The 13,409-nt window shown below is 33.5% G+C and overlaps 1 protein-coding gene and 2 long non-coding RNA genes across 8 annotated transcripts in view; 2 read left to right on the plus strand and 1 right to left on the minus strand.

Annotated features, from left to right (window-relative positions):
* The window catches only part of LOC132703995 (phosphatase and actin regulator 3-like), a 92,174-nt gene that overhangs the window by 27,876 nt on the left and 50,889 nt on the right, over window positions 1-13,409 (minus strand). For all 6 annotated transcript variants that reach the window (XM_060673587.1, XM_060673588.1, XM_060673589.1 and 3 more), the window contains one exon: window positions 10,471-10,761. In XM_060673587.1, the coding sequence (XP_060529570.1) occupies window positions 10,471-10,761 (291 nt within the window). The remainder of the gene's footprint in view (window positions 1-10,470; window positions 10,762-13,409) is intronic.
* On the plus strand, window positions 2,493-3,560 carry LOC132703999 (uncharacterized). Its single transcript, XR_009619203.1, has 3 exons — window positions 2,493-2,620; window positions 2,703-3,378; window positions 3,435-3,560. It is a non-coding gene; the product is annotated as an uncharacterized LOC132703999 (long non-coding RNA).
* LOC132704000 (uncharacterized) lies at window positions 3,574-5,327 on the plus strand. Its single transcript, XR_009619204.1, has 3 exons — window positions 3,574-4,476; window positions 4,697-4,797; window positions 4,855-5,327. It is a non-coding gene; the product is annotated as an uncharacterized LOC132704000 (long non-coding RNA).

A 13,409-nucleotide genomic window follows, 5' to 3' on the forward strand; every position in this document is an offset into this window, starting at 1 on the left:
GGATTTAATTATCGATACAATACAGTTAGGCACGCTATACTAAATAAAGAAAAAACAGAACGATTACCTCCACACGCGCGCATACGAATTTAAATGGTATTGGGTACAACAGGAAACAATGTTGAATTAACGCGCATATCATTTAGGTCTCAGGATTTGGTTAAATTCAAAAACACACTGACGAAAATTCACTCTACAATCGCCACAGAATATTATTTATATTTCTACATCGTTTCCCAAACGGTATTCGAGGCAACTGAAGCTTTCTGCCATTTGTACTCGAGGGGCAAATCACCATCCCAAATTGGTACGCCAGACTTCACACAACCAATAAGATTTTACGGATTTCATTGAAATCTAATATTAAAATATTAACAATAATTTTACGAATTTCACGGGTTTTGGACAGTAATTTGTAGATTACGTGGAAAATTTTCTATTCCGTCGTAATTAAAAAACTAACTTTTAAAGTAAAATAAAAATAAAAAATATGCTTCTTTACGGCAGTGTTAAATTAATAAATATAAATCTTAAAAATCCCACAAACATAAAAATAAAATTAAAAAAAAAAAGAAATTTTGTTTTTTTTCTCTTCTACCTTAAGTAAGTAATTTTCTTCGTAGAATTATATATACTCGTATATATATATATATATATATATATATATATATATATATATATATATATATATATATATATATATATATATATATATATATATATATATATATATATATATATATTAATATAGATTGCCTTTTAAATGCAGCCAAATAAAAGAAAATCAGTGAAAAATTTTATCCCGGAATAATATTTCATCAATGATAATTTTCTATTAGTTTATTGAATAGAGCGCAAAAAAATCTAAATAAAACGTCACCAATAAAATTCGTTTAATTTTATAATATTTATGCTTATATGGTCACCAACCGCTATTTGTCAACCAACACATCAAATACAGGCATATTTTTACATTAATTTGTTTACTACGTCTAATAAGAGTTGAGTCTTTATAACATATTCACAAACATTTTACAATGTTACAAAATCTAAGAAATTTATATTTGAGTAAGTTTGTACCTATATATGTTTTCCTACCTATATAAGTTTTCTTTTTAAACTTGTTGTATGACTTTCCATACACTGTTAGATATATAAGCATATAATCTCTATAAGTTCACGGATAACAAATATTTCACACATTTCACGGATTTCACAGACTTGTAAGCGTGATTTAGCCCTCGATGTTAACTAACAATTATGCGTTATGCAGTCAATATCAAAATCACATGCTTACCGCACAGAGCATTGCCAGATTTAAAATTAGTAACGAAGCAAATAACTAACCGATGGTTTTAGAAACATAAAAAAGCATTCTCAATTTAACATTCAAATGTTAATTTGCTAATGCATTAAAATTACACTTTTAAAATTCCCCACATCATTACTATGTCAAATTGTCAACGTTACCTTTTGTTTTATTTGCGAGTTGACATGTTGATGACGATTTTGTGAAATTTACGAGAGAAGTTTTATAAAACGCAACAATAGTTTTATCTTAAACCAATTTATCCCATCGCACTTTCTAAAATACATTAACACAAATACATTAATGACCTGCGCGGTCTCCTGCAGATTACAGCAAAAATTCGCATTGGGCGTCGCTTTTAAACCTATATACCTAAAGAACTAGGAAATAATGATCCGAATAATTATTCTTTGTCAATGTTGTGTGCGATTTTATTTAACAGCGAAATCCAAACCTACGTATTCCGCTTCTTCCTCTTCGTGTATTAGACCTTGGGCCAGTTCTTGGTCGATCTCTTTTTTTTCACCTTTGGTCTGGTAGTTTGATGCCGATTTGCCTATTTGTGTTACATGTGTTACATGCTTACAGAGGTCTCTTATTTAATTGTTCGGGATTCTGTCTCTTAATGGTTTAATTTCGATGTTCTCAGCTAAGTATTATTTATAATAATAGAACAATCTATTTCATTCAGGATCTAATATCAAATACGTAAATTGGACAAACAAATGTCACGGGCTTTATTTACTCATAAAGTCGATAAGTGTGATTGAAAGCAATACGGGTTTTACCAGCAGCCGCCTCATAATTGCAAGGCTTCCGACATTCAATAAACATTTATTTATCGTTGTCCCACCAAAGGTCGTCTTGTTACAGAATGGAATCGGAATTATTACCGTAGATGAATCATTGTAATTACAAATACGAGCACGTTGGCAAACATATACGCGGATGACATTTGCGGATTTTAACAAAAAAAAAAACTCAATTTTAAACCAGCGTAAAAATAATAAACGAGGAAAATTTATTTTTATAAGACGCAGAAGCTTTCCGACGAAATTAACGACACGGAAAAATCGATATTAATGCAAGATTAATTTAAACGCCACTAAAAATGTTGCTTTATAGTTATCACATGGATCAGTCAAGCCCGTAAGTCAACAAAAGCGTTTTGCTTACAAAAAAAAAGATCGCTTATAACGTTATTGATGTTGCGCAGCATTTAACAATTGACGTAAATCTGTGTTTACAACGTCCAAACACTACAGAAATTAAATATGAGAATGTGCAGCAATATACACCTGGCTATTACTAGTGAGTAACAAATTCAAAGTTATGTTGTCGATTTCAATTTCGTTAAAACATTTGCTGATTACTGTAAAAGCTCATTCTTTAGCAGTCTATTTCGTTCTATACAATATACTCAGACTAGATGGATAAGAAGCTCCGACTTCTTAAGCCGAAGAACGAATGGAAGGTGCGAGCAAGAAACAAATAAGACTCGAAATAAAAGAAATAAAACCTATGACGGAAAACGAAAAAAAAAATGTTATAGGAAAGTGCTTGTGCTGTAAATCGCGATGGATCATGGTCCCAAATGTTGTCTTTGCAGATATCGGTGTTCGAAAGACTTGACGTAATGGCGATGATGGATAAATGTGCCAACTTGTTGGATATGAATGGCGTAAATCATGAAAAGACCAACAAAATGTTTTGGAACGCCACCAAACTTATTCAAAGGTTACAGTCACATAATTATTGCCTGTTGGTCTCTGTTTCATTATACGATGGTAGAAGTTTAAGTAAGGTGCCCTTAGGTCAGACATTTCAATTATTTGGGAAAGGAATTTTTAACAATCTCCAACTTGAATAGCGGCAATAATTAATCTTTGTAAAAAACAATAAAAACCTTTTTCATCTTTTCTCACCCTACAACACAAACAGCTGACGAGATTGCAGCAGCTGTTCCGTCCAAAACCAAACACATTAAAAATGCAGACGTTAGGTGCGCTTCGCGGTGATTACAAAACATTTCTTCCTTGACCCAAGCTGGACGATTGTTAACCGATAAAGTAACCGCCATTTTGCCCAAAAATATAAGGTACAGTTTATTAACAATCACTTCTAGGAACTTAGTCGAAATCCAAAAAGCTCGCTAGGAATGTAGAATGCAATACTAAGGAACTACAAAATCATCAGTATTGGTCGATGCCCGAGACAGTAAATTACCTTTAAAGCAAGTACACCCCATAATGTAGCCCATCATCGAGACCAGACGGGGCTCCCCGTCCTCGCACTAGGTCGTCGTCTCCGCAGGAGCCTCGCGGGCACCCGTTGTCAACTCCAGACTTCCCCATTCGCCTCTGAGCGAGGCTAACGACACATTTCCCCAACATAAAACGCGCGTTTCTAAAAAACGTTTCGACAGCGCGATATATGGAAACACCGTATAGAAAAAATAAACGCGGTCGCAGGACGACGAAACCGTCGCAGGAATCCAATGGTGTTTCTGTTGTGCCTTTCAGGACGAAAAATGCGAACGCGGCGATGGAAACGCGCGCGCTGCCTGACGGTAGATGCGTGAACTAGTTCGCTGTTGCGCCGACGGCTCTTGGACGACATCAGGGGGGAATAGGTGGGGGAGGGAGGAGGAGCGCGGCGCATCGACGTTATGCAAGGTTCCGTTTCCCGGTTTACATTTTGCACTTATTTGCCGACTTTAGAACGAAAGGGATCGATATTTTTGTTTTCAAACAAAGGGCCCACGATCTGACACTTGCGGGTGATACTGAACTGATCAGTCTTGGAGGCGCCCCAAAGGATACGGCAATGCGAGTTGCGAGCTAATTCAAACTGATGGCGAGCTTAATAAGAATTTTAACCTCTGTTTCATTCTTCTTCTAATTTATTGCTTGTCCTAACCTGCATTCTAGACCTGTTTTAGAGGCAGCGTGGACTATCACCTATTTTAAAAGTGTCTTGGTCAAGTCAGAACTTCTCAAAAATAAGTAAGAATTTCTGGAAAACAAATCTGGGATCAGCCTATCATAAAGAACAACATGGAAATCATGGCTCATCCTCATCATCGCTGGATGGAAAAAGTTGTAGTATATGACAATTGCGCATTTGCGCTAGTTTCACATTATCATTTAGATAAAGATTAAATAAAGGTAAGTTAGATAAGCCGAGTTATGGTTGAAACATGATGAAAAGTTAAAAGACTGTCCATAAATTTTGACTTAACTGAGAAACTGACTTATTTTCAAGAAATAAGTTAGAAATTCTGACGTATTGCTCAAAAAATTAACTTATTAAGCTAATACCTATATTTTATCTTTGGTGGCCTTTCGTAATTATCTGCTAATCACATTAAAAATGTTGTTTTAGTAGTGGTGTAATTGGGTTGTAAAGAATCACGCTACGTTCCAGATAGCCATTTTTATCAGTTCTGCCTAGTTTTTTTTTTTAATTTTCCAAAAGTGGATACGATGGTAAAGATGAACCCACCCTCTTTTATCAATTCTAACTACAAAATAACAAATTTTTAGATGAGTTATTTTGTCCCCTCTATGTATAAATACATGTATGAAATACAACTTGGTACCATCGGAGAAATGTGACGATTTGATAGCATGACTCCTCATGTATAATGGAGATAAGAACACGGAGACCGATTGTAGAAATATCTAGACACTTGGGCAAATTATCAATCCTGGAACGAAATGAGCATGGCATAGTTGCTAATTCTTAATGGTAAAATAGAGCTAAAATACATCTGCGATAACACAATAATGATATATAAAGAAGTCATCTATAAAATGGGAGAAATCTATAGCCACCATAAATAAACATTTAAAAATGGGAGCCAGTTCCTTATGGAGAGATATATCACTGCTTCCAGTTAAGCTCCAATTTCTTACGTGCGGACAACTGTAATAATGATGATCGGTAGGAATTTATTTCACACAATATAAACAGTACGAACCATCCTGGGGTTTTATATAAACAGACTATTTAAACAAATCACTTTACAAATGGCAAAAACAGGAACATTAAGTAAACGGCCTCATATTGCTTCGAAATGTCAAAAATCACAGAACATCAAAACGAGTAACTGGGCTATGGGGAATAAAATCTCAAATCTGATAGGCCAATAAATATTACGCGCTTGTCGGGTCTCCTTTGGCTATAATGCCGGTTATAACGCTTTCCTTAACGACGTTTAAATGAATCCGTCGGCTTATAATTTTGTTCGCCAAAAAGATTAACGCTCTGACCTTTCGGACGCTTTTAATAATAGACGCTTGCATTTAATCGGTATAATATGAGCCAACCACAAAGGGCGTAATAAAAATAAAAAAATACGCGATACAGTCTTGACTCTGCAAATAACCATTTACCCGATATATTGATTTATTCCGACGCTTTCCTTAACTCATTTTGTCCCAGTTAATGCACCACCTATTCCATGACTTCTTTTTGTCACATCCAGGAATAATTTTTGCACTTCCATTTAGAAATTTTATTATCATCACTACTAAAGGACATAACACCGCAGAAATCGCTAATTTATGTGTAAAGGAAAGATCTTATATATGACTTCAAAAGTTAACAAAAGCGGTGCATAAATTTGTATCACATTTTCAAGTAAATCCATTTTTCTTAAATCTATAGCATGTAGATTACATCGCAGAAAACATACATTGGAAATACTATATTAATTATGCTTTATTTTTTGAAAATCTTTACTGGTGCGTGAATGCACCACTGGTTTTATCTGTGAAACAAATTTTTTTTATTGCAAGTCTAGACAAGTCAGCGACAAGTCAGCGCATGTAGAATAAACATCCAACAATTAGCGTGTTCTTTAGTATTAGTTTGTGCCTTGTGCAGTGAACGTTACAGTTCATAAAATATGGCATTTCCGAGGTATTTGACTCAAAAGGAATTAGAGGCGGCTATGGAGGAGATCGTGATGGATGAGGACAATAACAAGTATTATTTAGATTTACGTATTGTTATGTATTGTAGCATTCCATTCCTTGCAAATTTATGTTAAAAATAACGTGAAAAAATATTTACAGAACATATTGACGCGGTCTATATTCCACCAGACGTGGATACCTTGACTGACGAAGAAGATATGAATGATAACATAAATCTACAAGAGTTTGGGGAACCAACTGATATAGTTGGAAGTTTTGAGTTACATACACCGAATCATACAGCTGTCCTTCAATAGTCCTGTAATTCATCAAATACTGAACCTGAATGGGAATCCGATGATAAAACCCTGGAATTCAAAAGAAGACGTCTGCTTTCTGCAAACGACAGGCTTGCTTCTACTGTCAAATGGAAGAAAGGTCAGATTGAGTACACTCACACACCTATATCCGATGAATTTAGATCATGTAATATACTAAAAAATAGGCTTTCTGGAAAAACTCCGCTTGAAATATTTTTTATGTTTTTTGATGAAGTGATTGATTTGATTTTAAATCTTACATTGCTTTGCGACTTTTGAAAACTAATAAAATAATTACTCAAAGAAATCTTGCACCTGCCATAGATAAAGTGCGTTATGATAATCAAGGTCACCTCATGATTGTTCATGCTAATAAAGCCCGAAGGAGATGTAGAATCTGCCACAGCCACACAATTTACGTTTGTAATAAGTGTATTGTACATTTACATACTTCATGCTTTGTAAAATATCACCAAAAATGAAACCGGGTGTTACCAGTGGCGATACCAATATTATGCGATTTTTTGTATCAAATCAGGTTCTATTTGGAAAACAATGTACTTTTAGTTGTTTTCTGTCGAATTTAAACTTTCTTTTGTATATTTATGTATAAATTATATGTCACATCTTATATGCCCTAAAACATTATTTAATGTTTTTTCCCAGTGGTTCGTTTACGCACCAGTATTTTTTTGTATGTTTCGAGTTTTTATTTGTTTTTTTTTGACACATGTAATGTATTCTTAAGTGCAACCAAATAAATAATTTCAGAGTAAAAAATATATATATAAAAATATGGTTTAAAATGTAAAATTGTTTATTGCATTAAAAAGATTTTTATAAAAAAACAAACTGCAAGAGGCCTCTTTTCTAATCGACATTTAGAAAAATCCTTCATTTAAAGAAAACTTCCTCCTGCGTCGGTTTTTGTCGAGTCGAACTTGCTAACGTTTCGTCAATCATCCTGTTGGCTTCTTCAGAGCTTGAGTGAAACTATTTGCTGAGTTTCAGTCGAGCTCTGAAGAAGCCAACAGGATGATTGGCGAAACGTTAGCAAGTTCGACTCAACAAAAACCGACGCAAGAGGAATCCAGAAGTTTTGTAAATAGTAAAAAGGGTTTAATTTATTGTACAACATGTAGAAATTGGGAGAAGAGGTAGGTTTAACCTTTCAAAGGCTTGATAAACAACTGTAATATTAGAACCATAGACAAATTGAAAAAAAAAACGACATTTTAGTCCCATCATTTTTCTATTGATTTTCTATTGACCATAAGTTAAAATTCAATTCTTCCACATAGTCCTACATCGATAACCTAACCAGAAGAAACTTCCAATAGGTGAAAGACTTTATACAAATAAATTATAAAGTTTAATTATTTTTGAAGATATTAAAGATATTAATTTTTTTTAATGTTAAATATTACACCCAGTAAGATATTAAATGCATTTATTTCAAATAAGTATCTTTTCGTTTATGATTGGGAGTTGCTTGTCACTTTTATTACTGTTACTAATTATATTGTTTTGTTTTTATTTCCTTCCTTTCCAAATACATGAGTAGTATGCACTTTATTACACTACGTCAACTTCTATTTTTAACCACATTCTTCTACTTTTGCTTATAGGCCCTGGTGAAGTTTAAACGTATTAAAGGAAACGTCTGCCAAAAGTCAGATGTTCAAATTATTCTCCTAAATCACAACCATTCAAATTAAAAAGCATTTCCCCATATGAAAAAAAAATGGCAAGCAGAACTTGATCGGGTTTTAATTCTTATTTACCAAGAGCAAACAAAATTAATACAACGGTATTCACTAAGAAAATTTAGAATGAAAAGTCATTAAATCAAATTTTTAAGAAGAAAATTTTAAATAACCGTAAATATTCGTTTTACATCATACAACCAAAAAAAAAATCCAGTCTTCGAAGTATCATGCTTCCTGATATGTAGAATTACTAGCAAATCATCAATATATTTTTTCAGGCGTTCTAAAGTTTCAGAACGGACGGAAACTTCAAGCACACAAAAAAATCATAAAGCAAGCCTTAATTTTACCATCGGGTTAGACCACCCGCGTTTTAATTATAGTTCAGGAAACGGAATGTCCATTTAATATTTTTTCAACGTTGGCAGCACTCCAAAGAATTGTTAACCAATTTTAAAACACGAACGTGCTTATATTTACAAATAATGAATAAAAATATGAAATAATTGGAGAGCCATTAAACCGTTTGCGGAATTCGCAGTTTAATATTTTATTTCACTTATTTGAAAATGTAAACCAACGCATTGTAGCGGTTTCTCATTAATATTGCGCATTTTTTATATTAGTAGATTATATTATTTTTTATTCTTTTGAATTATTTGGAAGGTTATGTAGGGGTCTCCAATTTTTTCATTCAAATTCATTCAATTTCCAAGAAATCTTCACGTTTTGAGACTTGGATTCAGAGCTGTTTGAGACCCATAATCTAATGAAAAATCATACGAGTGAACTCATCTTTATTATGAATTGACTCTGGTTTCATAACTTTAAAATGCTATCACAACTTGAAAATAATTGGATGCTGGGCTTCATATTTACCCTATTAATGTAACAAATAAAGCTATGGTTGAGTAGGATGTATATTTAACGTTAATGATTCTCTAGCTTCGCGTGATAGTAAAGTAAGGCAAATTGTTTACAGTGAATCCGGGGTCATTAGTGTAAATCTTACTATTGTTTAATATGTAAACTGTGACATTTGTAAATTAAATTGAAATTTTGAATTTAATCTCGGATTTTGAACAACAAAAAAGTGATTTTTTCAAAGAAACTTTCACGGGCTACTGTAATAAATACTTTTCACAAAACTTCTGGATTCCTCCTGCGTCGGTTTTTGCTGAGTCGAACTTGCTGACGTTTCGCCAATCATCCTGTTAACTTCTTCAGAGCTTGACTGAAACTCTGTACCTGCCCATATATTGTTCGAGGGGGCGGAGCTAAATGAGGGGCATAAACACCGTCTAGAATGACTGATTCCTATATTGGTGACAGGTAGAGACCTGAGTCGCGGTTAAGATCGTTGTTTATACATTTCTATAGTCTCTCGGACATTTCGTTGGTAGAAGAACTGATTACATGCAAGACTTCTAGTTTTATCGAATAAAATTTTATGTCCGGTTTCATGAGTGTGTTCGGCAACAGCTGATGAGTTTATTTGTCTTAGTCGTAAGACTCTTTCGTGTTCATTGTTCTAGTTGATATTTTTTTTGTCCGGTCTCTCCAATGTATTCTTTGCCACATATGCATAGAATGCTGTAACCGACCGAAGATATTGAATGATTTTTGGACAAGTGGTAAATTTGGTTTTGAAGTTATACTTCTTTAGAAATTTTGATATGTGGTCAATGATGTTTTGAATGTAAGGAAGGACCACAGTGGCAAGTGTAGCATTACTTTCGGCCTCATTGCTATTGGAAGATTGTGGTGAAGTGTATTTTTTGATAGAACGCTTAGCATCTTTAATGTGGAAATTATTAGAGAGGTCGAATGGTGATGTGACCATGCATTAAGTTATCGGTCTGTGTGCGTAGGTTTTCTGTAAACACAATTTCTATTGATAAGAATCTAAGAATGGAAGGTTATTATTAGTTTCCAACTCAATGGTAAAATGTATGTATGTATGTAAAAATCTACTAGAGTTTCTTGACCATGAGGCCAAATAACAAAAGTATCATCGACGTAGTGTTACCATAATTTTGGTTTTAGATGAAAAGTGTCGAACGCTTTCTTCTCAAAGCTCAGCAAAAACCGATGCAGGAGGAATCCAGAAGTTTTGTTGAAAGTAACAAAAAAGTGATTCAGAAAAATCTACTTTTCGGTAATAATTTCGCTTCTTTTCCACAACAACCAAAACGATTGGACGTACTTACCGGAAGGGCTATTGACCTGGTTGGCCTGTGCGGCGAAATGGGGGTTTTGCAGGAGTTGCTGCTGCAGCAGGGCGTGGTTCATGGGCGGCAGGTGAGACGTCGGCGTCATCGACGGATAAGGAGGCGCTGGAGGTAACGATTGTTGATGGTACGTGGTCCCATGGTTCGGAGGAGCATTCTGTTGCAAATGGAGGTTGTTGTTATTGGGCAGCGGTGATGGATTCGGGGGCGGCGAATGAACATCGCCGGTGCCGCTTGTCGGAGGGTAATACACGGACGGGACGGGTTCAGCTGGAAGAGAAAAATATTCTATTCTTAAAACTAGAATTTCGTATTCAGCGTTTCAAAGCAATTCCGTGGCAAGTAAGGCCAGTTGCACACGCCGACCGTTCGAAAACCCGGAAATAGTATATTATGCAACAAGTGCGGTAAACGTCATTTGACTCACGAGTTTATTTGACACGAGCGGAGCGAGTTTTTAATAAACGAGTGAGTTAAAAAGTTTACCGTACGTGTTGCATACTATACTTTTTCTACGACCGTTAGTTTTTGGGTACATTTTCGCAAAACGACACGAATACATTCACTGACATGATCGTCAGAATTGACAAACGTCAAAATTCAAGGCATGGGAAATATCTCCGAAAACATTCGATTGCTCCCAAATCCGTGGGGTAAAATCCCGGAAATGTCCGAAGTGGCTCGGATTCATGGGAAGCGAAACTGACGTGGTAAAGTGGCGCTTAACGCACGCTAGATCGGTGGGTAATTAGGTATTTTAGAGACAGAGTGCGTCAAGAAGAAAGTATCATAATTGTTACAATACAATACAATAATTACAATTACAATAATTGTCTGACCTAGACACCTAGGTTTAAAAAACCTAACATTAGCTACTTCATCATCTTACAATTAAATTATAATTCAATCATAATTAAAATCAGAAAAGTTATGTTAACGAGACAATTAAAATTAAGCTTACCAGCCAAACCTGGAAGAGTTTACACATACAGGAAGCAGATTATAACATTTTGGCCCTAAGTAAATTATTGTGTCTGCTCGATTACTTTTAGGGACGATAGCATTTCTGTGAACATTAGCTCCAGTTTCATAATTATGGTTGATTAGTACCATAAAGTAGTAGAATAAAATTTCGGTCTTTTAAACATAATTTTCACTATAGCATTTTGTATTAAGATGAACACCTACGTACGATACTCTCCACCCGCCACCAAAAATATTAGAAATGCGTAGCATAGAAGCGGTTCAATTAATACCTCATAAATAACCGTAACATATAAAATTTATCCAATAAAAATGGAAACAGCTGTAAGCTTGTAAAGATCTATACATACTTACTGTTTAATTGTACATATTTTTTAATGAGTATTTTATAGATATTGTAAAATTCGTAAAATTTGCAAATAACCACTCGGTACAATATTTGTGAACGATTTCACAATGAATAGATATTAGTAATCCTTGACCAACTGTGGTACAAATCTTGTGCAGCTTGAATTTTGCAGAAATATTTTCCAAAAGATCACAATTGTCCGCCTCAGCGAAGTAAAATTACGTTTTTCTTAAGAACACTATATTAAATTTTTGCATTTTGATAATCTTAACAAAATTAAGAGTTTCGTAGTCTTTGGGCTTTGATAATTCCTTTCAAATTTAATTTAAATTATGTAAAACTTCAGTAGAAACATCAGAAGCTATTATCTTCATTCGGGTTTAACGCATCGCGCTTAACCAATTTATCAGAAACATCAGAGTTAACTTTCTAGCAGATAGGCAAAAGAGATTTAAAGCAGCAATGATATAACGATTATACCTATGAATTTGTAGGCATTCGATACAAAGAATGGCATGGGAGAAGTCCCAAAACTAAAAATAATCTCTCTGAACTTTGTCAACAAATACAACCTTGTCATTCTATTTCATAATTATAAACCGACTCGCATAAATGCAATTAAAGCATATAACAATCCTTACGTCCAAAAATTACGCAAAATGGTATTCGGAGAATTTGCACGAAGCAATTTTTTCCTAAAAAAATAGTAATTTGGATTTTTTATCTGTTTAACCCAAACACGCTTATAAATTAATCTGGTACGATTTTGTCAAATTCAAGCATACTTACAAAATTTTAATTCGTGTTTTTATGGCAGCCATTATACAAACACAATTTTTAAATTTCGAAACAATTCCCCGTAAGAAACTAAAAACAGTAACAATAATAGGCTTACTAAAAAAATTAAACGAAAGTGCATCTTTATTTCAAAAGTTTAATACAAATAGCCATTAATAAAACATTTTCCCATATGCGACCACACTGTATACAATCAACAAAAATGTAAATGTCTGGAGGCACGTGTTTAGCTGATGCGCATATTTCAACTCGCCATTTTTTTTAACACATTAACAAGGTCATAAATGCATAAAATAATCATGAACTACCTACCAAACACTGATGATACTAACACATTCCTTCAAACCACTATTATCAGTAGTTATTTATTACTTAAAAAAACGTGGGCAATTTTCAATATATTAATGTCCCCAGGTGCATGACAATTGCACTTTATGACAAAGCTAATTACGTGACGCATTTATCTCTTGTTGTGTGTTTATTCAATTCAATTAACGCAACATGACAAATGACAATGCCAATTATTATGATATATATATATATACATATATATATATATATATATATATATATATATATATATATATATATATATATATATATATATATATATATATATATATATATATATATATATATATACATATATATATATATATATATATATATATATATATATATATATATATATATATATATATATATATATATATATATATATATATATATATATATATATATATATATATATATATATATATATATATATATATATATATATATATAT

The sequence above is a fragment of the Cylas formicarius genome, unplaced genomic scaffold, assembly GCF_029955315.1.
Source record: "Cylas formicarius isolate icCylForm1 unplaced genomic scaffold, icCylForm1.1 PGA_scaffold_6__28_contigs__length_40554024, whole genome shotgun sequence".
Lineage (NCBI taxonomy): Eukaryota > Metazoa > Arthropoda > Insecta > Coleoptera > Brentidae > Cylas > Cylas formicarius.